General features: G+C 40.2%; 1 protein-coding gene across 2 annotated transcripts in view; it reads right to left on the minus strand.

Moving 5' to 3' along the window:
* Window positions 1-23,989, minus strand: part of ints10 (integrator complex subunit 10) — a 61,147-nt gene that overhangs the window by 14,562 nt on the left and 22,596 nt on the right. For both annotated transcript variants that reach the window (XM_072584152.1, XM_072584151.1), the window contains exons 8-14: window positions 22,743-22,912; window positions 21,684-21,820; window positions 9,970-10,123; window positions 7,034-7,116; window positions 4,177-4,323; window positions 3,244-3,352; window positions 1,940-2,013 (exon numbers count right to left, since the gene is read on the minus strand). In XM_072584152.1, coding sequence (XP_072440253.1) covers window positions 1,940-2,013; window positions 3,244-3,352; window positions 4,177-4,323; window positions 7,034-7,116; window positions 9,970-10,123; window positions 21,684-21,820; window positions 22,743-22,912 — 874 coding nt within the window. The remainder of the gene's footprint in view (window positions 1-1,939; window positions 2,014-3,243; window positions 3,353-4,176; window positions 4,324-7,033; window positions 7,117-9,969; window positions 10,124-21,683; window positions 21,821-22,742; window positions 22,913-23,989) is intronic.

Below are 23,989 nucleotides of genomic sequence, written 5' to 3' on the forward strand. Positions count from 1 at the left end.
GGCGGAAGAGAGGGGGGGCGGAAGAGAGGGGGGGCGGAAGAGAGGGGGGGCGGAAGAGAGGGGGGGCGGAAGAGAGGGGGGGGCGGAAGAGAGGGGGGGGCGGAAGAGAGGGGGGGGCGGAAGAGAGGGGGGGGGCGGAAGAGAGGGGGGGGGGCGGTAGAGAGGGGGGGCGGAAGAGGGGGGGGCGGAAGAGAGGGGGGGGCGGAAGAGAGGGGGGGGCGGAAGAGAGGGGGGGGCGGAAGAGAGGGGGGGGAAAGAGAAAAGGGAGGGAAAGGGTAAAAGGGGGGAAAGAGAAAAGAGGGGGGAAGAGAAGAGAGGTGAAGAGAATGGGGGAGAAAAGAGGGGAGGGGAGAAAAGAGGGGGGTAGGAAAAGAGGGGGGGGAAGAGAAGAGAGAGGGGGAGAAGAGAAGAAAGAGGGGGAAGAGAAGAGAGAGGGGAAAGAGAAGAGAGAGGGTGGAAGAAAGGGTGGGGGAAGAGAAGAGGGGGGAACAGAATAGGGGGAGAAGAGAAGAGAAGAGGGGAAAGAGAAGAGTGAGGGGGGAAATGGGGGTGGGAAGAGAAGAGAGGTGGGAAGAGAAGAGAGGTGGGAGAGAAGGGGGGGAAGAGAAGAGGGGGGGGGAAGAGAAAGGGGGGGGAAGAGAAGAGAGGTGGTGAAGAGAAGAGGGGGGGGGAAGAGAAGAGAGGGGGGAAGAGAAGAGAGGGGGGAAGAGAAGAGAGGGGGGAAGAGAAGGGGGGGAAGAGAAGAGGGGGGAAGAGAAGAGAGAGGCGGGGTAAGAGAAGGAGGGGGAAGAGAAGAGAGAGAGGGGGGGACAAGAGAGGGGGGGAGAAGAGAGGTGGGGAGAGGGGGGGAGGGGGATGGGGAGAGGGGGGGAAGAGAGGGGGGAAGAGCGGGGGGGGTGCGGGGGGGAAGGGCTGGGGGGGGGAAGAGCGGGGGGAAAAGCGGGGGGGGAGGGGGGGGTGGGGGGGGAGAGAGGGGGGGGAAGAAGGAGGGAAGAGGGGGGGGGAGAGAGGGGGGAAGAGGAGAGGAAGAGGGGAAGGGGAGAAGAGGGAGAAGTGGAGAAGGGGTGGGGTAGAAGGGGGTGGGGGAGAAGGGGGTGGGGGAGAAGGGGGTGGGGGAGAAGGGGGTGGGGGAGAAGGGGGTGGGGGAGAAGGGGTGGGGGAGAAGGGGGTGGGGAGAAGGGGGTGGGGAGAAGGGGGTGGGGGAGAAGGGGGTGGGGGAGAAGGGGGTGGGGGAGAAGGGGGTGGGGGAGAAGGGGGTGGTGGAGAAGGGGAGGGAAGGAAGCGGGGATCGAGAGAGAGGGGTTAGAAGGGGGAAGGGGGGCTAGAGTGGGGCAGAGGGTGTGAGGAAGTAGGGAGGGGGAAAGAGTGAATGGTGGGAGAGAAAGAGAGAAGAGAGAGAGAGAGAGAGGGAGGGAGAGAGAGAGAAAGTCAAATCTTCCCTGAGTAAATAAAATCTTCCCTGATGACCCATTAGGTGAATGCACTGCATATGCATTACTGAGCCAAGTATCTGTAGTCTGAGAGTCAAAATACTTTTGAGTTAACTCAACACAGCCAAGCAGTAAATGAGACATTAATATTGGCTCCTGTTCAGGAGGATAGCAGGGTAGTGGGAAAACAATGGCCTTGATAGCTGAAAATGAACATCTCAGGGAATACAAGGTCCTGAAGCACACTTGAAATGCAAGTTCCTTATTGTCTGTTTCGGTTGGCTACCTGGTTAACACTTCTTGGCCATGCTTAGACCCAAAAATGTTCATTGAGTAAACACTGGAGAGTGAATAGCCCTATGGAACTATACCTTGCAGGCAAAATCCAGCCTCCAAGCAAAGGAGAGGGAACAAACCTTTGTTTCTCAGCAACAACGACTCAAATCCTTACTTAAGGACATATCTGTTAATTATTCATGTTGACAAAGAGGTGCAGTCAATTAACTTACCTTAAAGCAGGCCAACATTAACTGAAGGCAATATGGCATCATAGCTTTACTTGTACAAGGCAACAGTTTGAGGTCTGAGGATGAAAATAAATGGGGTCAAAGAGTAGAAAATGAAAACTATTAAATGGTGCATTTGGATCTTTTGAGAAGTTAAGCAGAATGATAATTTCTGTGAGCTCAGTATTTCTTGCACGTTAAACAAACTATGTTGCATAAGTTAATTGTCAGGACTGTAGACATTCAACATTTTGTGCAACCATTTGTTCTTAAATTTTTTTTTAAATGTACACAAGGGTAATTCTGGCCACTTCCCTGCACTTTGTTGACAACATATGCAGCTCATCTAAGAAGGTAAGAAGGCAATCACTTCCTAGGCCTTCATTATGTTGTTGTTGAGCAGAAATTATTTGCAGTGCAGAAGCAGTCCGAGCTCTTTTGTCAGTTTGTTGCCTTTCTACAGTGGAGCAAGTTCAAGAGCTCAGTAACATGTGGTTAAACAATGTACGTTTCTAGGCTCGTGCTATCATAATTATCACAAAATTATGGGGTTCTAACTTGTTCCATTCATATTTGCAGATTTGTGTCAATCATAAAGGCTTTAAGCTACTGAAGGAATAAAATTTAGCGCAACATTTACTACTTTAAATCTTCCATGACTACTCTCAAGAATTCTACTGTCAAAAGAAAGCATTAATTCCTGACACATCAACATTAGATTTGGTTGTAGATATTCTGGAGTGACAGCGCAGCTCAAATAATTTGAATATTTTGGTTTTGAACAGTTGGGAAGAATTGTCCCAACGACATCTCGTGCAAAACTTGAAGATATTTATTGCACAGAGAAGAACTTTCCCAAAAGTAAAAATGAGATTTTATCAAACTGACACACTAACTTGGTTTGCCTCTCTAGGAGGCTGAATATTTTGAGCACCTGTCTTCATTACAGATTTCCAAATTATTGATTTTCTACAAATTATCCAAATGCATTTCTAATTATTTCATACATTATAAAAGAAAGTAGGAAAATCTAGACCATAACTATTTACCTTTGAGCCAAACTAATCGTACACCTCAGTCTATGTTTTGTCCATGCTGAACAGGCCTACCGGGTCCTTCCATTACTGTAATCTAAATAACATCTCTACATTGACAATATGTACCAAAGAAGCACTTTACAAGCAATACTTTTACATCTAATTTTAAAAGGGAAACAGGCACTGTCAAACATCACAACTCCTTTGCATACCTCAAAATCTTAGGGGAAAGAAATTAAAAAGATTGAAACAGCTCTCAGTGGTACATACCTTTCCTAAATCTAGGTTTCACTTTTGGAATTTCCTCTTGTACTTTGACCACATCTTGCACGCATGGAATGACACTGCACATAACATCCAAAACCTTATCACATGTCATCTATGGTAAGAAAACAAGAGTTCAAATTCAACAGCTTCACTACATTGCAAAGTTTCTTAGTCTTCTTTCCAAATTTTGTGAAACTAAATCACAACTTAGATAAAAGGATTTTAGAAAAAAGTCTAAAAATCTAGGTAAAGTTTTTCCATTTTTGACGGATCAAACCTATCTATCCTTCTAATCATCCTCTTCAGATGTTTCTGCTTTTGGACAAATTTATATGGTTTGTTTCAGTAGTCTTTCCAATCATTAATACTATCAAGAAATTTAAATAATATGTGTGAATCAGAAAAGCAATTCCTCAGAAAAGAGAGTGAAAAACACAGTGGATTCCTCAACTAACAAATCCTTCACAAATAAATTATAAACTTTTTATTTCTTTATATATATCTATCATCAAGCAACCAACTTCATTTCATCAAAGAGCAGTGGCAGCAACTAGCTCTTTAAGCATCCAGAATCCTACTTATGAAGTGGGGTTACGGAACAGCAACATTTCTAAATTCCCTTTCAATCCTGGGAGGGAACAGCATTTCATTTTAACCATTCCGATTTGAAATTGACTATGAGAAACTCCCAGTTGGGCCCCAGCATGCACAGCAGAAAATATTGCATTAACCCAGTAGGTGTCCAACCACCTCTTCTGATGAGTATGATGGGAATCAAAAACATGAATCCAAGTTAAGGTTGTCAAACAAAGTGACAAGATATTCCAGATCCAACCAAAAGTCATCAATAATGTAATACAAAGTTTCAAGTTTATAAAGTGGATAGACAAAAGTTATTTTCTAAATTTCCAGAATGCTTTACCATTGTCTACTTACTCTGTATTCTCCCAATGCAAAGTGACAGGCAGCCATTTGGATGAGTGCTCTCTGTTGTTCAAGTGTGCCCTGACTCATGACATGCTGCTGGGCTCCTTGAAGAGCACCTAACTGATGAAGACTGTTTATTGCTTTCCTGTATTGACCCTTCAAAACCAAAAGCATTCAATTATGTATCACAGCAATAAAAATGTCACTTACACAATTTATATAATCCCATTATGTACACATGGATAAAAAAATCAAAAATATACAGTTAATCTTTAGGCCACTTCAATAATCTTGCTTTTCCTTAGTCAGCAAACTAAGATTTGCATCATTGATTATAGGAACTGTTAAGTGCTTTTATTCTTCTCCTAAACAGTGTGCTCTCAATGTTACTTTTATCTAGAATTCTTTAAAGTAGTTTAACTTCACTTGTATAAAAAATGTATCCATTCTCCACCTTTGTCCTTTTCTCCTCTGCCTTAGCAACATAGAAGACACAGTTGTGTTCAAAATTATACCAGTGTACAAAGTATAGGTGCCAACACTGCATATAACTGAAATGTCAATTCGAATATTTTGAATTTAATACTATAATTTAAATAACTAAAGTCGTGATGGAACTTTTAAATAAGCTTCAACACTGGAGACAGGGAATGAGGAGGTGGTGAGGTGGGGCTGGGGAGTGAAGGGACAGGGAGGTAGTGAGGAGATATAGATAAGGGGGAGTAAGGAAGCTGTAGGGTGGAAAGAAATGGAGGGTGGAGTAAGGATGTAGGACAGTGGGAAATGGAGCACAGGCATGGGGATACACCACCTCTCCCCTCCGTGTCTGCCTTCTCCCAGGCCATTAACTCTCCCACAATCTTCTCCCAGACCGCATCACTCCCTTTCTTCTGTTCTTCTGGACTGCATCCCACCTGGCCCCTCCTTTCTCCCCGTCACATCTCACAACCTGTATAAATTTGCAAATTTATGCTGCACAGAGCATGCGTGCTCTGGTTTCATCAAATGCAGCCTTTTTAAAAACTTTTCTTAAAAAGGTCAAGCAGACCGGTGGGGACAACATTATAATAGAAAAATTCAAGCTAAAGCAAACTTTGAAATTCTGTTAAATGGCATCTTTGCTTTTAGGAATTTTACTGAGATAGATAAAGAAAAAACCTTGTGTTTGGTGAAATATGAATGGTGATCAATGAAAGAAGGAAATAATTAAACAGAAAGATAAGAACATGTTTACAGAAATACTTAACAAAAAAGGAAATTAATTCAACAACCACAAGGCAATAGATAAGCTAAGAAATTTAGAATGACAAAAACTGAATTAACTTAAATCAGTAGATTCTGACTAAGTGTCTAGTTAACAAATCTAAATAGATATAAAAAGTTAAAAATCACACAACACCAGGTTATAGTCCAACAGCTTTAATTGGAAGCACACTAGCTTTCGGAGTGACGCTCCTTCATCAGGTGAGAGTGGAGGGCTCGATCGTAACACAGAATTTATAGCAAAAATTTACAGTGTGATGTAACTGAAATTATACATTGAAAAACTGATTGTCTGTTAAGCCTTTCATCTGTTAGAATATAGTGATAGTTTCACTTCTTTCATGACCTGCAACACATTATCAATGAGGATGAGCATCTCATCAAGACCTTCCCCACACCTCCACTACTTGCCTTTAAACAACCGCCAAACCTCAAACAGATCATTGTTCGTAGCAAACTGCTCGGCTCTCAGGACAACTCCATACAACCCTGTCACAGTGGACGCTGCAAGACATGTCAGATTGTGGACATAGATACCACTATTATGCGTGGGAACACCTCCCACCTTGTACATGGCAGGTACTCATGTGACTCAGCCAACGTTGTCTATCTTATACGTTGCGGGCAAGGATGCCCGGAGGCGTGGTACATTGGGGAAACCGAGCAAAGGCTATGACAATGGATGAATGGGCACCGCACAACAATCAACAGACAGGAGGGTTCCCTCCTGGTTGGGGAACACTTCAATGGTCCATGACATTCAGCCTCGGACCTTCGGGTGACCATCCTCCAAGGTGGACTTTGGGACAGGCAGCAGAGAAAAGTGGCTGAGCAGAGGCTGATAGCTAAGTTCAGTACCCATATGGAGGGCCTCAACGGGACCTTGGGTTCATATCACATTACAGGTAACCACCATTGCACTATACACACACACACACACACACACTTTCTCACATTCACAACCCCCCAACCCCAACAGACACACACACAGACAGACAAAGACCCACATGCACACATATATTTTGTGGGTTGAATTTGTACTTGCAGAGTTACATTGTATTTTGCTCAAAAACTGCATGCATTCATGTAGAACACCGAGCTCAAAAACTGCATGAATTTATGTAAAACTCCGTTATCTCACTTTTAGATTAAAATCAATCTAAACATCATGGCATAGACAGAGAACACAGGGGGCCAACACCTTCAACATATTGTCACCATTGTTAACAGCTAACCTGAGAATTCAACTTTTAAAAAAGTTTTGTGATTTACACATGAAAGAAGTGTAAATATCACTGTATTCTAACGGATGAAAGGCTTAACAGACAATCAATTTTTCAATGTATAATTTCAGTTACATCACACTGTAAATTTTTGCTATAAATTCTGTGTTACGATTGAGCCCTCCACTATCACCTGATGAAGGAGCATCGCTCCGAAAGCTAGTGTGCTTCTAATTAAACCTGTTGGACTATAATCTGGTGTTGTGAGATTTTTAACTTTGTACACCCCAGTCCAACACCAGCATGTCCAAATCATAAACAAATATACTTGACAATACAAGGTATCTGCTTTAGACATAGTGGAAGCTCAAATCTTTTACCTGATATACAATCATGTCTGTTATGAATATCCTCAACCACAACCAGGTTTCAGTCTTCCAAGACATGCAGATTCGTGTAAATTCTTAAGAACAAAAAAAATCAGATAAAAGTTCTGCAATGCATTATAAAACAGTGACTAATAGTTAAGGAAAAGAAAACTGATTTGTCAGTACTTGCAAGTGCCCTTGTAATGAAATGCAAAGCAAGCAGCAGATACTATGCTTTAAGAGTACCAATGCAGCCAACAACTCTAAAGTATCAACAAATGTAATTAACATAAAAGGAAATACAAATCTCAGCCAATTAATCTCATATTTCATGGCATTGTCTGGTGACAAAAATGAAACAAAACTGTTGCCAATGTATGGGTTTTCTCTGTGCTAAATTTCTGAACATAGCAAACACTTTCTTCTGAGATAACACCTTCAAAAACAATTTCTGAAATTGTATGCTAAGAGAAACCATTTTCTATTATTTTGGCATTAGGAAGTGTATGCAATAAGTTAGTCAACCCAACCCTGTTGATTGTTAATGGACATATATATCTGGAAGAAAAATAACCACAGCACACACCCCAATGTGAGAAACATGCACACTACAATCTGAATAATCCTAACAAAGAGAGCTGTGTGATCACAGAATAGATGTTAGGATCTAGTATGCAATTTGACTAAACTCCCACTGTTTTCCAGAGGTAAGTGAAAGACAACTATGGTCTTATGGGTTTAGAATTAGGCACATAAACAAGTTGGTTACGGTTTTGATCCAACTCTGAATTATTTCTGAGAAAGATAGTAACCATTCCCTTTCTAAGAATTGCCTCTTTGAAAACATTTCAAATATTCAAAAGAATTTAGCAGCTTTCATTATGACAGCCAAAATCATGAAACAGCCAGTTAGCACTGTTTATCTGCCTGTCATTAGGTATCATGCTTGGAATTAGACCTAATCAGAGCCTTAAGTAATGATTTAAGAGACTCAGTCCGAAACTGCTGACATTTTGTAATGCCATGCAAAAGGCCTAGCAATTTACACAGACTGGTATTGGATGGGAGGGGTGTACCTGCTCTGGGAGCTCCAGGAACCCACCAGTGGCAACCCACTATTGACTCCCAGCTCAAGAAATTTCCCCCACAGTATCCCCTGATTTCAACCCTTACCTGTCCCTATACCTGCACTAAGCTTCTCAATCCCCCCTCACTCAAATCGCTCAATCACACTCATCACACTCTGCCAACCCCAACTTTACCTAACAATCTGGGTTCTCAGCATTGGGGTCTGCTTGTTACCACATAGCTGCTAATCTTAAAGCAACTAGTGGTGCTCCCGGCATTATATTCCTATCATACAACTGTTGGGATATTGCACTAGCTCCTCCTGGCCTTTTAACCAGGTTGGATGACACCTGAAAATTTCAGCCCTTGGTTACTATGCCAAATGATGGTCAATCACTGGAACATTTGTCTATCATTGGACTTTGCTAGGAAATGAATCAGGGTGTTCTGACCTGATATTTCTGACTCATTATGCTGCTGTACTATTTAACAGCTTACCTTTAGAGGTTTCAGCACAACTAATAAGAATTCCCCTGTTTTTTTTAACTTTTACAATTATACTTTTATTCTTTCTCTGTTAAAGTATGCACCACATATTGTATTGACTTATTTAGATGAAATCTACTGACTTCTTTCATTTTAAACTTAGTTGAACACATCTCAAACTCAACACAACTTCAAAACAATGAGAAAACTGTATGAGTCAGGATTTAACATCTAAATATAAATTAGACAGAGCACTGGGATCTTGAAAATTCTTTATCTGCTTGAGACCCATTTAATCAGTTCATCTGTAGTTTTGCTTTAATCTGACAATAGTTCTGGCACTTGTGAAAGGACCTCTTTATTATCTGGCTTCTTTTAGAACAGGGTCTCAAATTATGGACTGCATGGACTGAATTCTTATGGAGACTCTATCAACAAACACATCGACCTGGACCCAATATACCGGCCACTACAGCGGACAGCTCGAACTGACAACCGGAAACGGCAGAGACAGGCCACTATAAATGCCGGAGAAAACAGCACAGAAGCACTTCACAGGAGGCTCCCAAACACGGAGGATGTCACCTAGACAGGGGACGAAACGTTTGCAAGACAAATTCCCAGCTCGGCGAACAGAACCACAACAATTCAGTAGTTATTACTGGACGATATCCAACAAATTAACAGCATCAAAGTCATATAATTTGCTGCACAGATAAGAGCAGGAGTCCATCAGCTGCATGGCATAATACTGACCATGCCTTTCTCTTTTACGCCCTCCATGTCAGCATTATTTCAGTTTACAATGGTACTGATACAATAAGCAGGATTTGTGCCATCTGGAAATAAGTCTAGTAAGTTTCCAAGAAATCAAAAGCAATAATTATGCCTTGAATTTGTCACACACTTTAAAAGTGGTAGATCTGTGGCAGAAATAGAGTGCTACTTGTAGTATAAAGCAATTATGAGTAATCTGGAAGATGATTCCCATGTGAAAAACTTGAAACAAAACTGAATTGTTTGATGCCTTCTCATTTATATTTGGCTGGGAATAAATACAATTTGGAGGAGCCAGTGTTGGTCTGGTGTGGACAAAGCTGAAAATCACACAACACCAGGTTATAGTCCAACATTGGAAGCACTAGCTTTTGGAACGTTGCTCCTTCATCAGGTAGCCTGGTGTTGTGTGATTTTTTAACTGGGAATAAAGAAACCAAGCTGGTAATTTGTGGTAACAGTTATTAATCAGTCAATCTCTGAAGTACTTTTTGAGAAGAACTAAAAACCTTGTCTATTTTGACAGATATCTTGAGTTTTAAAAACACCTTTTCACAGATAGTTAGCTCCTGCAGACTGAGAATCCATTTACCAGTACAAAAGGAGAGCAGACCCACCTTTTTCCAAAGCTTCTTGAGAATGAAGCAACTCCCAACTTTCTCTTGCAAGCTTAAAGTTCTCAAGTACATCAATGGAGTTTGGCAGCTCAATTTTATTCACAATAATATGACGGCTACGTCCTTTTCCAGAAGCTTCTTCATCATCTGAACTCTAAAATAAAAGTGAAATGAAGGCAGCTTGCTTAAAATGTAAAATTACATTAATTGCTTAAAATTTAAATTATCTTTATCCACCAATTTTCTTCCTTGCAGATAAACGGATTCCTCCCAAAGTGTCAATCAATCATTCTTTTGTACCACACCCAAGTGATTGGTCTGCACGCATGAACCTTGCAATGAACATTGCCAGACTACATAACTATAAAGAACAACACTTATCATAGCTGAATGTGAATTCTTTTATTTCCAGCAAATACTACAGAGATGTCCAACAGGGATCACTGGATCCATCTCTTTCAAACCAGAGTCTGTAACATATGCAGCACAGAGTTAAACGGATTGTCTCCCATAGGACAGCATTAATTAAGGAGCATGGAGTGAGGCAGAAAGGCTGTCAGGCAGACTGGTGGAGACTGATGAAGGGCTTATGCCCGAAATATCGACTCTCCTGCTCCTCAGATGCTGCCTGACTTGCTGCACTTTTCCATCGCCACACTTTTCAACACTGATCGCCAGAATCTACAGTCCTCACTTTCACCCCGACTAGCGGCAGCTGCCAGGCAGGTTTAGCATTGTTCAAAAAAGCAGAGTTTTAAACTACTTAAACTCAAAGAGTTTATTTAAGTATCAAGAAATTTGTCAGTAATAAAGACTCATTTTATTTCACTCATTTTGTGACTGAGCAGTACCTAAGTACTAGTTCTCCCAGAAATTATGAATGTTATAACCTGGATCGAGGGTATGGGGAAGAAGGTGTGGTCATTAATCCATTTGAAAAGAGATAAATTAACTAAACATTGAGATCCACTGCAAAGGTAACAAACTGGGGTGAAAATAGATGATTTCTCCTTCCCCTGCTTCAGTGTGCTATAGTCAATTGCAATGCCTAAGTGTACCAAATAGATCAGCCTGTTTAGAAAGTATTAAACTGGAACCGTACAGAGTGCTCAGCTACATGGATCATATCTTGTTGAGTCACTGTGAAATAATAATTAACATAAAAAGTTAAATAACAGTTCTATATAATCACGTTATTGTAATGCCCCATTTATTGTCAGTAAACTTAAACCTGGCTCAGCTGGTGGATCTGTTGTCTCTAAATTAGAAATTGGCAAATTCAAATCCCACTCTGGGACTCAAGCATGAAAGTCCAATGAAGTACTGAAGGAGTGCTGCACTATCAGCAGTAAACTCATTGATATACCATGTTAAACCCACGTCCAAGCTTTTCTTTCTCAGATGCTCACAAAGGATCTCTCAGTACTATTTGAAGAGCTGGAGAGTTATCCCCAGTTTCTTGATCAATATTTACCCCTCAATCAACATCAGAAAAACAAATTATCCAGTGTATATCACAAATTCATTTGTTCATTTGAGAGTTTCCTACACTGCAACAATTACTACACTTCAAAAATACAGCACTGCTCGGTCACAAAATGAGTGGAATAAAATGAGTCTTTATTACTGACAAATTTCTTGATACTTAAATAAAAATATTATGAGTGACTTGTACTGACTATCCATAAATTATGAATCCAAGACTGTTTCCATCTATTTCTTGCTCTGCCTGTGAATGTCATTACCTGGCAGACTCAGTGGTTTATTTTACTAGCATCAAAACAAGATGCAATACTGGGGGAAAAAAGTCAACAAGTTTAATTGTCTGGTACATAAATTGAAACTGTCAGTTGAGCTATCAGCTTCAAATTTATGACACAAATGATGTTACTGGAGCCCATTAATAAAATTGAGATGGATACCATTAATCAACTATTGTAATAAAGTAAATATTAACATGTTATAATTTTTTCCTGTTCCTAAGTAAAAATTCTGAGTTGAATTAAACCAAAATGACACCATTGCAAGTGACCTCATTTCATACAAGAGATCAATTGGAGCTGCTAGTGTTCATGACTCAAGGTCACCAATATAGAAAGAGTGAAGCTCAGCCAGAACACGTTTCATATATATGGCATATACACATATAACGGATTTTCTGTGAAATTATTGATAAAGCCCTGAAGAAGTTGAAAATCTTTTGAAATTTGTTGTTGTTACACATCTGAAGTTTCAGCAAGGTAACAAATCTTCACAGCAGTTATCATGCAGCTGGCCTAATGTGCAACAGTGTTTAGTTATATAGTTCAATCTGCGAAATGATTCAAAAATATCAAGTATCTAAAAAACATTTAATTCCTCTTCGTCAAGTGAAAGAAACACATTGCTAGGGCCATTTTACTACTTTGCAGAATTTTTCCACAATAAAAAAAACATAGTAAAAGCCAATGACTGATATTCCACATTTTATAAACCAACACTCATTGACCGTTGTAGAGTTGATCCCATTCATACTAATATTAATGTCTCTCCAATATTATTCTGAATTTGTTTTATACTGTTAGAGCAAATTCTGTAAACACCAAGTCTAAAAGCCCCTTGAAAATCTTGTTAAACAGATCCGCATCTTAACTATGAGACTGGGACAATCTCTCATCTCAGACAAAGGAACAGCAATATGCCATTAAACCATCGAGTCTGCTCCACCATTCAATTAGACCACAAATGAATGAATGTCTATCTCAATGTCACTTTCCCATGTATTCTCCATATCCTTTAAATATTGTTAGCCTCCACAGACCTATCAACTTCTGTCTTAACACACTCAATGATTGACTTTCCACAGCCCTTGGGGAGATATCCAAAGAAGCCTCACCCTCTGAATGAAGAAATTTCTCCTTTCGGTCTGTAAAAACCTATCCCATATCCTGAGACTATACTTCCTAGTTCCATACTTGCCAGTTCAGGAAAAAATTCTATCTAAATCAATCCTGTAAAAACTTTGCAAGTACCAGTAAGATCACTCCTCATGCTTTAAAACTCTACAAAGTTTCCGTTCAGAGCTTTGTTTCCTCAACACTCTTCTCCCAAAGCAATGAGGTCATCCCAGGAATTAGTTTGGTGACCTTCCATTGTACTCCTACTGTGGCAAGTATTTCATTCCTTGGAAAAAAAGGGGACTAAAACTGAACACTCCAGATGCAGTCACTTCTGTACTGAAATACCCTTTCAATATAAGCTAACATACCACTTGCCTTCCTTGCATCTGTATGCCAAGTTTTGTGACTTGTGAACAAGGACACCCTTTTAATACCAACACCTCCCAACCTCCCATGGATTTAAGATTGTGGGTTTTTTTATTATTCAAAACTATATTCCATCTGCCATGTTCCTGCCTTTTCACCTGGCCTACCAAAGTCTGCATGAAGCCTCCTATGCACCCTCCTCACAAATTACATTCCTAATTAGGTTTGTGTCATCAATATAGGGAAGTATTACAACTAGTTCCCATATCCAAATCATTTTTCAGATTGCAACCAACTATTGCCCTAGCACTTATCCTTGTGATACTCCACTGGTAACTGCGTGCAATCCAGAGAATGATCTGTTTATTTCAATTCTTGGCTATGTTATACCAACCCCATACTCTCTAACTTTGTTTACAAGCATCCTGTATGTGACCTCATCAGGAGCCTTCGGAAAATCCAAATACACAACTTCCAACAGTTATCCTTTATCTATGCTAACAGGAACATCTTTATAAGACTCCAGCAGGCTTGTCCAACGAGATTTCCCTTTCATAAAATCCATGTTGGCTCTGCTCAATATTACCATTTTTTTTCTAGGGGGCCAGTTATAACATTCTTTATAACAGATACCAACATTTCCCTACTCCTAGTGTCAAACTACCAAGTCTGTAGTTCTCCATTCTCCATGTTATCTCTTAAATACTGAGTTTATATGTTTGCGACTTTCCAGTCAGCAGAAACTATGGAATTTTGAAAGATTAACACAACACATCTCCTACTTTTATAAACACTTTGAACCCAATATCCAGGCGTTCCACTTTCCCCATTATCTTTAGAAGCCACCTTTTGAACTTAACTAATACCACTGATGATTACATGTCCTTTATGACTTAATTAATGCCAGTCAGATGTAAACAAGGTTAGAATGTCAATTAATGATTGGTGAGAAGGTAGCTGTACAATACCATGTGAGGATTTGACAGAAAGGAAAGTTACACATAGTGAAATTTGGAGAATGGAGAGGTTAAAGATGCTTTCCATGAAGTGTTGTAATAGGTTAAATTTTATCAAGAAAATCAGCAAAGTGTCAATTTCAGGAAGTTTTACTGAGGGCACATCTCCGTGGCCTCTAGTGAGGTCTCTCTCAATTTTACACTGCTCACCTCATTATGTATGCAGCAACCCGATATGGTGCCTCTCTTGCACTTTCCTACATTCATCAACAGTACAAATATTCATCACCACTGGGATCTTCTGAGATTTCCACCACTGCTTGTAGATGTTAAGTCCCAGCTTTGCACCAGGTCAGTCACTGCCAGCCAGGATTTGCAGTTGGAAATATCATCTTGGATAGCTGAGAGAGGCAGGCTCTCACCGATGCGCTGACAGCAAAGGTCCTGTTGGATAGGTTAGTGCAGGTGGCTTTTCGCTTTCCTCAGGACAACCAGAGGACATCATGACAACAGACCCTATCAGTATGGTAAGAGTTGCCACTCCAGCCAGTGTGATATCCACAATCTGAAGGAATGCCCAGCAATGTAGGAAAAAGGTCACACTGTGCTCTGCAAGGCCAGTGCACCACCTTCTCTTGGCTAGCTCACACTCTGTCACCTTCCACCAAGGCTCAAGTTCTACAAACTCACTGCTGAGTGCTGCATCTTCCCTTACTCATTTTCAACCACAAAATCCTCCAAATTACTAACCTCTGTTGCCACACACTCACTTGGGAAACATTATGTTTCCTCCACTTCAGTTGTATTAAAATTTGTGCCAGCTTCTTTTATCTCATTCAATTCTCCCTTAGGAAACTATCCACAATAGGAGTGAGTGGTGGAGGGTCTGAAATTCACCTCTTCACACAAACAGAAATTCCGTGTTCTTGTGGAAGAGGACTATGGCCACTCAGGTCATGATGCAGAGACCTCCATGTCCTGCCACCCAAGTAAGATTGATTGTGAAGTGCAACACTGCTTTCCTTTTACCATGACTGTGAATGTATCCTCAATATGCAAACTTTTATCTCTATTTCTAAACTGATCTCCCCTCAACTCCTGTTGGCATCACTGGCACTGCACAGTTGCTGCCATAAAGAAATCAGCCCCTCACGACATCATCTCCTTTTCTAACTGGGGAAGAAGTCACAAATGTCTTAGGTTAAATCCATTTGCTGCACTCTCTACCAGCTCAGATACTTACACCTGGGGGGGTACTTAGCTAGAGTACAATCAGGAGCACATTCTGGTGAGTGCACCACAGCCACAACTCTGTGGGTGAAGAGGAAGGAACACCTCAGGTTGCTGCCATTGAACTGCTGGAGTCCAGACACCTGCTCAGCCCTTGGTAGGACATGGCTCACGTTGTTGGCAATTAATAACTTCATTCATGTACACAAACAGATAAGCAGCAGTAGGCAGACAGATGATGGCACTCCAGAAACTGATACATTGGTTAAGTTCAATAAAACTATTAGGCCCATGCTGCTTCTAACAAGAAGAACAACACATAGACCCCCCCACCTCCAAGTGGCTTCCTCTCAGCATGTGCCAAAGGTGCTTGGGCCTTCACCCTGCCTGCCACCTGCAACTCTGTAGGAGTTCAACTCAAGGAGAATGAGCTTGCATTTGGGCAGGACACACTCAGGATGTTTAGTCCCTCAACCACAAACACCCTTGGAACTGCCCACCCAAAGCTCCAAGGCCAACAGATTCACCTATATTGGGCGGGTTCCCTTCAGCCTAACTGTGGATTCCGGGACTGCACCTAGATGTAGTGGGAGTTATTAAAGCACCTTTAGCTATAGAAGCATTATGCCAGTTTACATGACAAATCATCATTATCTGATTCATAATTACATTTGTTTGATAGTTTTCTAATCTGAATTCTATTGCTGACTGAAACTATGTAGTAGCTATTTGGCCATATTTTTAAATTAATGGGCACTAACCCAATACTGTGAATCAATACATGTTTTGATTTTCTATACTTACAGTGGTATCTCTGTCGCTACTGTGCAATTGCTATTTGTGAATAATTCACAGGACCATTTCAGCCTTTACAATGCTTGCCATTTAAAAAAAAAGAACTCCGAAGTGCACAGTGAGCAACTCTGCGATTTCCAATGCACGGTAATGTCATAATAGTAATAATAATTGATTCTGTTGAATATATCCATAACCTTCCCATTAAACAATATATAACTGTCATATGCAGCTGCAAATCAAACAGTTTGAACTGCAAGAGCAAAGTAACAGATTCACCCTGCTCCAACTACAAATCCCCAGTGGTCAAGAAAGACAAGGTGCAAGTAATAAGTGGAATGAAATCACTTGTGAAGATGGGTCAGCAGTTGCTGTTCCCACCCTTTAACTCAGCAGTGCAGTAAGGCCAAATGGATGATTTGTCCTTGGTGACAATATGAACAGTTAAAGTAAACAGGCTACTGACCAGCACTTTGATCAAACAACTTCTTCTCAGCAATTTTTGAGAAGATTTGTAGCTCAGGTTGAAGATAAGTATGTAAGCTAGTTCAGCGAGCTAAATTACATACTTCACTTCTTATCAAGTAAGAAAGTCAGTTAATCTTATCCATTCTATCACGCAGTTGCCAAGGTTTTTGGATCTCAGGTCAGCAGAAAAACATAAAATGGCAACAGTACTCTATATGATTCAGACAGCATAGCTGAAAAATTGACTAGTCATTGTGCTCTCCAAAGACCCACTCCCCCAAAACTGCCATTCAGTTCAGAAACAAAGAGTCCTTTAGTATTAACTTTCAAAGTTGCAGCTATTGGCACAAGCGAAACCACATCAGCAGCACTGGTTCATGAAATGTGCAGTTGATCCAGGCCTTGGGCACCTGTTAAATGTACCTTCATTTAGACAAATGGTACTCCAGTGCACACATTCAAAAGGTATTTGGGTCATCATCTAGCACAATAAATCAGTACATGCCTTCAAGAAATAATTTGGACATATGTGTGACAATTCTGCTGGAGCCCTTATACATAGGATGACAGAGGTCATATGACTTATGGCAAGCTATGGTGCATGAAGGCACTTATCAAAATAACCTCTTTTCATCAAAACAACCTCTTTTCATCAAAAGAAAACAATAACCTGCAAACACTATCGCTACAATTGTAAGTCATGTAGATACACGACTACAACAAAAGTCATCAAGCATGGAAAACTTTTCATTCTACTTTGTCTCACTTGTATCTGTCCCTAAACAGACATTGCTTCAGAGATATGTATGCAATGAGGCCTCTCATGGTACGTGTGAAATCACTTCTGCTCTAAATTCTTTACATACACAGAGGTCACAGTATCAGAGCAAACTATATTGCACTTCTCAAACAGTGACTAAGTCAGCTTCATACAGGCTATGAAAGGATAAAGGATAGTTACTCTTACTGACAACCGAGAGTAACAGAACAATCTTCAAGAATGGGTAAAAAGCCATCTGGATCTTACACTTTTTCTTTAGGGTGATAGTTCCCCCAGCCAAGTGTTCAGTTTGAATACACTTAGATATTTTTCCCTCACAATTATGTCAGGCAACTTATTCCGCAGAAATGGCATGTTTTTAAAATTGTTTTGTACATCTCATTTTAAAATAACTTTTTGATATAGTCCCGCGAGCTTGAAAAAAATCCAAGTATTTGAAATCAAGATTAATAACTAATACATTTTAGTCATAAAGGGCTCAATGCTGTACTACAAATAATACTCTGGCATTCCAGTAGAAGTAGTTAGCAATCAGCACATTGGAGGTATAAAATACTTAAGGCAGGAAACAACAACGTCCAAAATGTATGACATTGTAAGGTCTTTTAGGAGCTTTCTTATACATGTATAGCTTGAGTATATTTATATCTTGAATCACAAATCATCCTCTTTTGATAATCCTTTCTACAGCACTTCCGAAGCATGTTTTTGTAGTAAAGAGAATTGAATGATTTAAATCAAGCTGCACTCTAGAACATAGAACTTCGGTACTCGTGTTGCGCCGACCTGTGGAACCAATCTGAAGCCCATCTAACCCACACTACTTCATTCTCGTCCATATCCCCATCCAATGACCATTTAAATGCTCTGAAATATAGTTGTAAAGTTTGTTGCTACAGCATCACTCCTAACTTATACATCCTACAATTCTGAAAATACACTTAAAACATTTACCCATCAAGGTTATTGTTTAGAAAAAAAAAGGCATTAAGGTCTTTACTGTAACTTGGAAGACTGGCTGGTCCAAGGATAATTTAATCATTATTTATACAAGAGTCTGAATTCAATTTCCTGAGTATGTTTACAAAACCACACATTTGTGAAGCCAATTAAAACACCAGAATATCATTACACTAACCAAATGTTCTATCTGGAAAGAACAGCTTCCAGCCAGTTTCTGGATCATAAAGTTGCATAATTGGATAATTTAGTAGCAACTGGCACTCTCACTGCTGAAATGTGCCTCCTCCACTATGAGATCACAGCAACATAAATCAACCATGTGTGACCCTGGATTCAGGTAGCCATGAGGGGTGTGATTTATCATACCTACCACCTTGCATACAACAGGTTGAAATTGGTTTGGTGAGAGAAAGAGATCAATTGTTTTCGTCATTTCAAATAGATTAAATATTTTGATAGAAAATGGTAGGCACAATTGGAAATGTTGTTAATTCAACAAGCACAAGGAAGCTATGGGGTATATATAATGACACTTCAGTATACCTTATTTGATGTTTCAAATTAGAATGGACCTTCAGCCTGTGCATGAGGATAATTCTTTCCCAGCGATAAAGCAAAAAAAACGTCTCTCTGTGGCTCAGTTAATCACAAATTCCTGAACTAACATCTGGTAAATACTTCTGTCTACTATTGTAAAATCCCCCACTAGGGGACAGCATGCTGGCACAGTGGTTAGCACTGCTGCCTCACAGTGCCAGAGACCCAGGTTCAATTCCTGCATCAGGCAACTGTCTGTGTGGAGTTTTGCACATTCTCCCAGCGTCTGCGTGGGTTTCCTCCCACAGTCCAAAAACGTGCAGGTTAGGTGAATTGGCAGTGCTAAATTGCCCGTAGTGTTAGGTGAAGGGGTAAATGTAGGGGAATGGGTCTGGGTGGGTTGCTCTTCAGAGGGTCGGTGTGGACTTGTTGGGCCGAAGGGCCTGTTTCCACGCTGTAAGTAATCTAATCTAATCTAGAAATGCTCTCAACCATTGCCAGAACCAACTTTAATACATACAGATTTGCTGGAGTCTTTTCTGAAAATAGAAAGCACACAGATACAGTATCTACATTGAGTGAGAAGAGGTGACTGCTAAAGGAATCCTTGAATGATGAGATTTTTTAAACCATGAATTAGAGAGGAGGAAGGCAAGTTGGAGGAGGCTCGACATCAGTGGGGTCAAGCAATGAAAAATGAACACACTGCTAAGAAGTTTAGGTATGAGATTAGTAAAAATAAACAATATTACAAAATGATATGGAGACCCTGCTCTTTACACCTAAGAGAACAATAATTTTCCAAAAATAATGAAAAATCCAGGGAATGTAGGTTACTCACCAGTGTTTTCTCCTTCCCAACACCCTGGATATTTGGCAAATCACCTGACAAAATAAGGGGAGCTTTGTTGTTAGAAAGGCTAGTTGCCCCGCTCAAGGAAGGCACTCGAATGAGAGGTGGAGCAAATTTGAAGGAGCAAACTTGGAGAAGCATAGCTTACCTGTCATCCCCATCAACCATTTATTAAAATATGGGACAAAGAAAATATTTCTGCTGACCTCAGGGATGCCGCATCAACACCATTTTCAAGAAAAGAGAAGTGGACTCTGGGAACTACTGATGAATCTGCTACTCTACATTGCCATGAAGATCATTGCCCAAACACAACTGGGCGCCCTCTCTCAGACTCTGAGGAAATCTTTCCTGAAAGCCAGCAGCCCTTCCAACCAAACTGTGATCTGTAGACATGATTTTCACAGCTCAGCAACTACAAGACAAATGCCAGGAGAAACACAAAACAGGGCCTTAAATTACCTGACCAAGTATTTTGACTCAGTCAGGAAGTGCTATGAAAGATGCTGTCAACAGCCAGCTATCTAGTGAAATTCATCAACATCCTCTGTTTTCATCACAAAAAGATGTCAGTGACAGTCCTGACACAACAAAATCCTTTGAGGTCAAACAGGAGTTTCATCATCTTCAATGCCACAATGGTCAAGAACAAGCTTCCCAATGATGTAGATGTTGCATACTTGATGAACAGAAAATGTATTAATGTCAAATCAGTTGAAATCCAATGAAATAACACTGACCTCACTTGTGGAACTTCAGTTCATGATGACTAAGCCATCTCTGCTCTCTCAGAAGAGAATTGTCAAGCCACAGAGCATACTGAAGAATTGGTCTCATTCTCAACCTCAAAAGGGCATAAATCCTTTACCAAACCACGCCAGGTCAAGTTTTGGTCCATCCTTCCATGAAGGTCAACGGAGAAATCCTTCCAAACGTGAAACATCTCCCCTAGCCGGAAGCTCCCTTTCATCTAAGGCTGATATCGATGCAGAGCTTCAACATCGCATCTCATCTGTAAGTACCACACTTAGGATGACTAAGATTAAGGGTCTTCAACGATTGTGATGTCCACGCTGATACCAAGATCCTTGGGCATTGGGCAGTCACCCTTCAAACTTTGTTATATCACTCCAAAACCTGGACTACATATAGACGCTACTTCCAGGCCCCCTGACAAGTACCATCAGCGTTGTTTGAGACAGATTCTCCACACCAGCTTGAAGTACTAATATCAGCATCCTTGAAACAGCTAACAGCATTAGCATTGAGATCATGGTCAGCTGATCCCAACTCTGCTGAGCCAGCCACATGCTTATGAAGTTTGAATTATGACTACCAAAGCAAATCTTCTTTGCCGAGCTCAAGGAATAATGTGGAGGTGCCGATGTTGGACTGGGTTGGACACCAGGTTATAGTCCAACGGTTTATTTGAAAACACTAGCTTTCAAAGCACTGCTCCTTCATCAGGTGCTTGTTAGCAAGTAATTGTCAGTGGCAGGTTGGACAAACAGGACTTTGAAAATTCGAACAAGGCTCAGCCCAAAGCAACGAAAGGAAAAGAATGAAGGAATTGGTAATGAGGGTGCAGAATTTACAGCAAATGGTAACAGCAATAACTTCAGTTACCTGCTGGTTTAACTGAACAAAGTTGCAACTCATTGAAGACTAGAAATCAGTTAAACAGTTCAATAACTTACAGGCATTGGATGATTTGGGAAAGGTAAGAGAGGAACTGCGGGGTGTCATTAGCAACCATGAGGCAGCTGTACCTTGAATGCAGATATCACCAAGAACAATATCACAAAATGATATGGACTCCTGGCTTTTTACAATTAACAATTACTTTCCAAAACTAATGAAAAATCCAGGCAACGTAGGTTACTCACCAGTGTTTTCTCCCTCCCTTCTCCAAGCTTCCGTCTCTTATGAATGTGTTTACTTCTATCAATATCCACATCACCATAGATATTTGATAAATCATCCAACAAAATAAGGGGAATTTGGTTGCTAGAAGGACTGGATGCTAAAAAGAAATGATTGTAGCTATAAAATCAAAATCCATAAAATAGCATCATTATCACAAGAACATATCTACTTCTAGTGGGTGCTCTGCAAAGTTACTAATGTTTCTTCAACAGCACCTGTCAAACCAGAAACCTCCCAAATCACTTAGAAGGAAAAGGGCAGCATGCAAGTGGGACCCCCACAACCTGCAAGTTCCCTTCCAAGTCACATCACATCCTAACTCAAAGATATTGCAATTTCTTCTTTGCCATTAGATCCAAATCCTGAAACTCCTCAAACATTTACCTTTACTAAGCAGATGGCAGCAGTGATTGCAAGGAGTTTGGAGACCATGCACAGACTATTCCATCATGCATTTACCTGATACACCCAATATGCCCTCCAGCCCCACAAGATTCAGGGTCAAAGGGCTTAAGACTTAGTTTTGTATATTAGGTTTCCTCAAAGAGTCAATTCTTCCACTGCAATCATTTAAGCTAATTTGCTTAAAACTAAAGCCTGTCTAAAGCTTGAATTTCTTAAAATTCAAAAATCCTAAACTAAAAATGAGCTGTACTTCCTAAAATAACTTATGCAAGTTTATTTTCTTCATGTATGATCACAAGTGTTCATGATATTTTTCCATACTTCAAGAATTTTGTGTAGACAATGACTGGAATTCATTAACTGAAATTCAATATAAGAGTCTCTTCTGCAATATGTCAAAGTGGCATCTGGTTGTACCTAATGAAAGATGTAAGTATTTTCTGTTTCACGCAATGTAATTCTAAAGTAACTGCAAACTGCCAACAAACATGCATATTTAATATCTTTTATATACCAATACCATCATATTACTTCATTACAAAATATGGAAACTCCAAGAGACATAAAAGAGCTCCAATTCTGGATAACATATTCATAGGAATCCTTTAACTAACCTTGAAAAAGAGATGGTTGGATACTACTGACATATTGGAATGCATTCTTGAAGAAAATCAGCAGTGTAGAATAAACAACTTGATGCTTATACTTCCTGTGACCTTCATCATCAAAGTTGTTTATATACCTGCATAAATCTTTCATCCGGTGCAGAATTTCACCACAGTTCCTGAACGATTAATTTGAAAGAAAATTTAGAACCCAAGGATTAGTGGAAGAAAATACTTGCACAAAAAGAAAACATTCAATAGTACAATGAAGTTCTGGTTGCAGTACCAGATGTACAATCAGTTTAAGAAATGTTTGTGTTCTATGTTCATACTTTGAATAGTTAGCACAGAAAGAATGAAACAGCATGATAAGAGTACAATGCAAGTGCTGAGTTACTCATTCACTTTTAATGTTCATAGAATGATAGAGTCATACAACAAGGAAACAGACCCCTCAATCCAACCAGTTCAGGCCAAACATATCCCAAACTAAATTAGCTCTTGGCCCATATCCCTCCAAACCTTTCCTATTCAAGGACCTATCCAAATGTCTTTCAAACACTGTAATTGTACCTGCATCCACCACTTCCTCAGGAAGTTTATTCCACATGCGAACCCCCCGAATAAAACATTTGCCTATCGTGTCTTTTTTAAATTTCTCTCCTCTCACCTTAAAAATGTGCCCCTAGCGATTCATATTTGTAGATAGCAAAGCCAACTGAGGAGAAATCAGTGCTTCAACCCAACTAAAACCTTTTCTTAAATTGAGGAAACAAAGAAACTGGAAAGTATCAAAGTTTAATATATCATGGGAAAAACAGAAAATAAGGAGTAGTTCAAGCTGGGTTTATAAAACATCAGGAAGACTGAAAGGAGATAAAGTATTCAACAGTTTTGAAAACATGCAGTCAGTCTTGATTTTGACATGACAATCATGCCTATTCCATTTACAATTTTCACTGTGCCACAATTGAAACTGCATTTTCAGAAGGATAATGGGCTCTTTACATCCCCTCCTAGACTAAAATATCTGAAATTTCAGAGGACTGATGAACGTATAAACATTGTCAAAATGTCAGATCAACATTCTTTCCTTGCAGATTAGAGATTTTCAATTATTCCATACAGTAGTAGGAAATCAGACTTTAATTTTGATTAACTTGAGGTAATTTCAAAACCACATTCAGTGTCTTCGATTTCTATGAAGCTACGGCAGCTTGGTATCCAGTTAACAACTGTGTGGTGCAGCTAATAGT

The sequence above is a fragment of the Chiloscyllium punctatum genome, chromosome 14, assembly GCF_047496795.1.
Source record: "Chiloscyllium punctatum isolate Juve2018m chromosome 14, sChiPun1.3, whole genome shotgun sequence".
Lineage (NCBI taxonomy): Eukaryota > Metazoa > Chordata > Chondrichthyes > Orectolobiformes > Hemiscylliidae > Chiloscyllium > Chiloscyllium punctatum.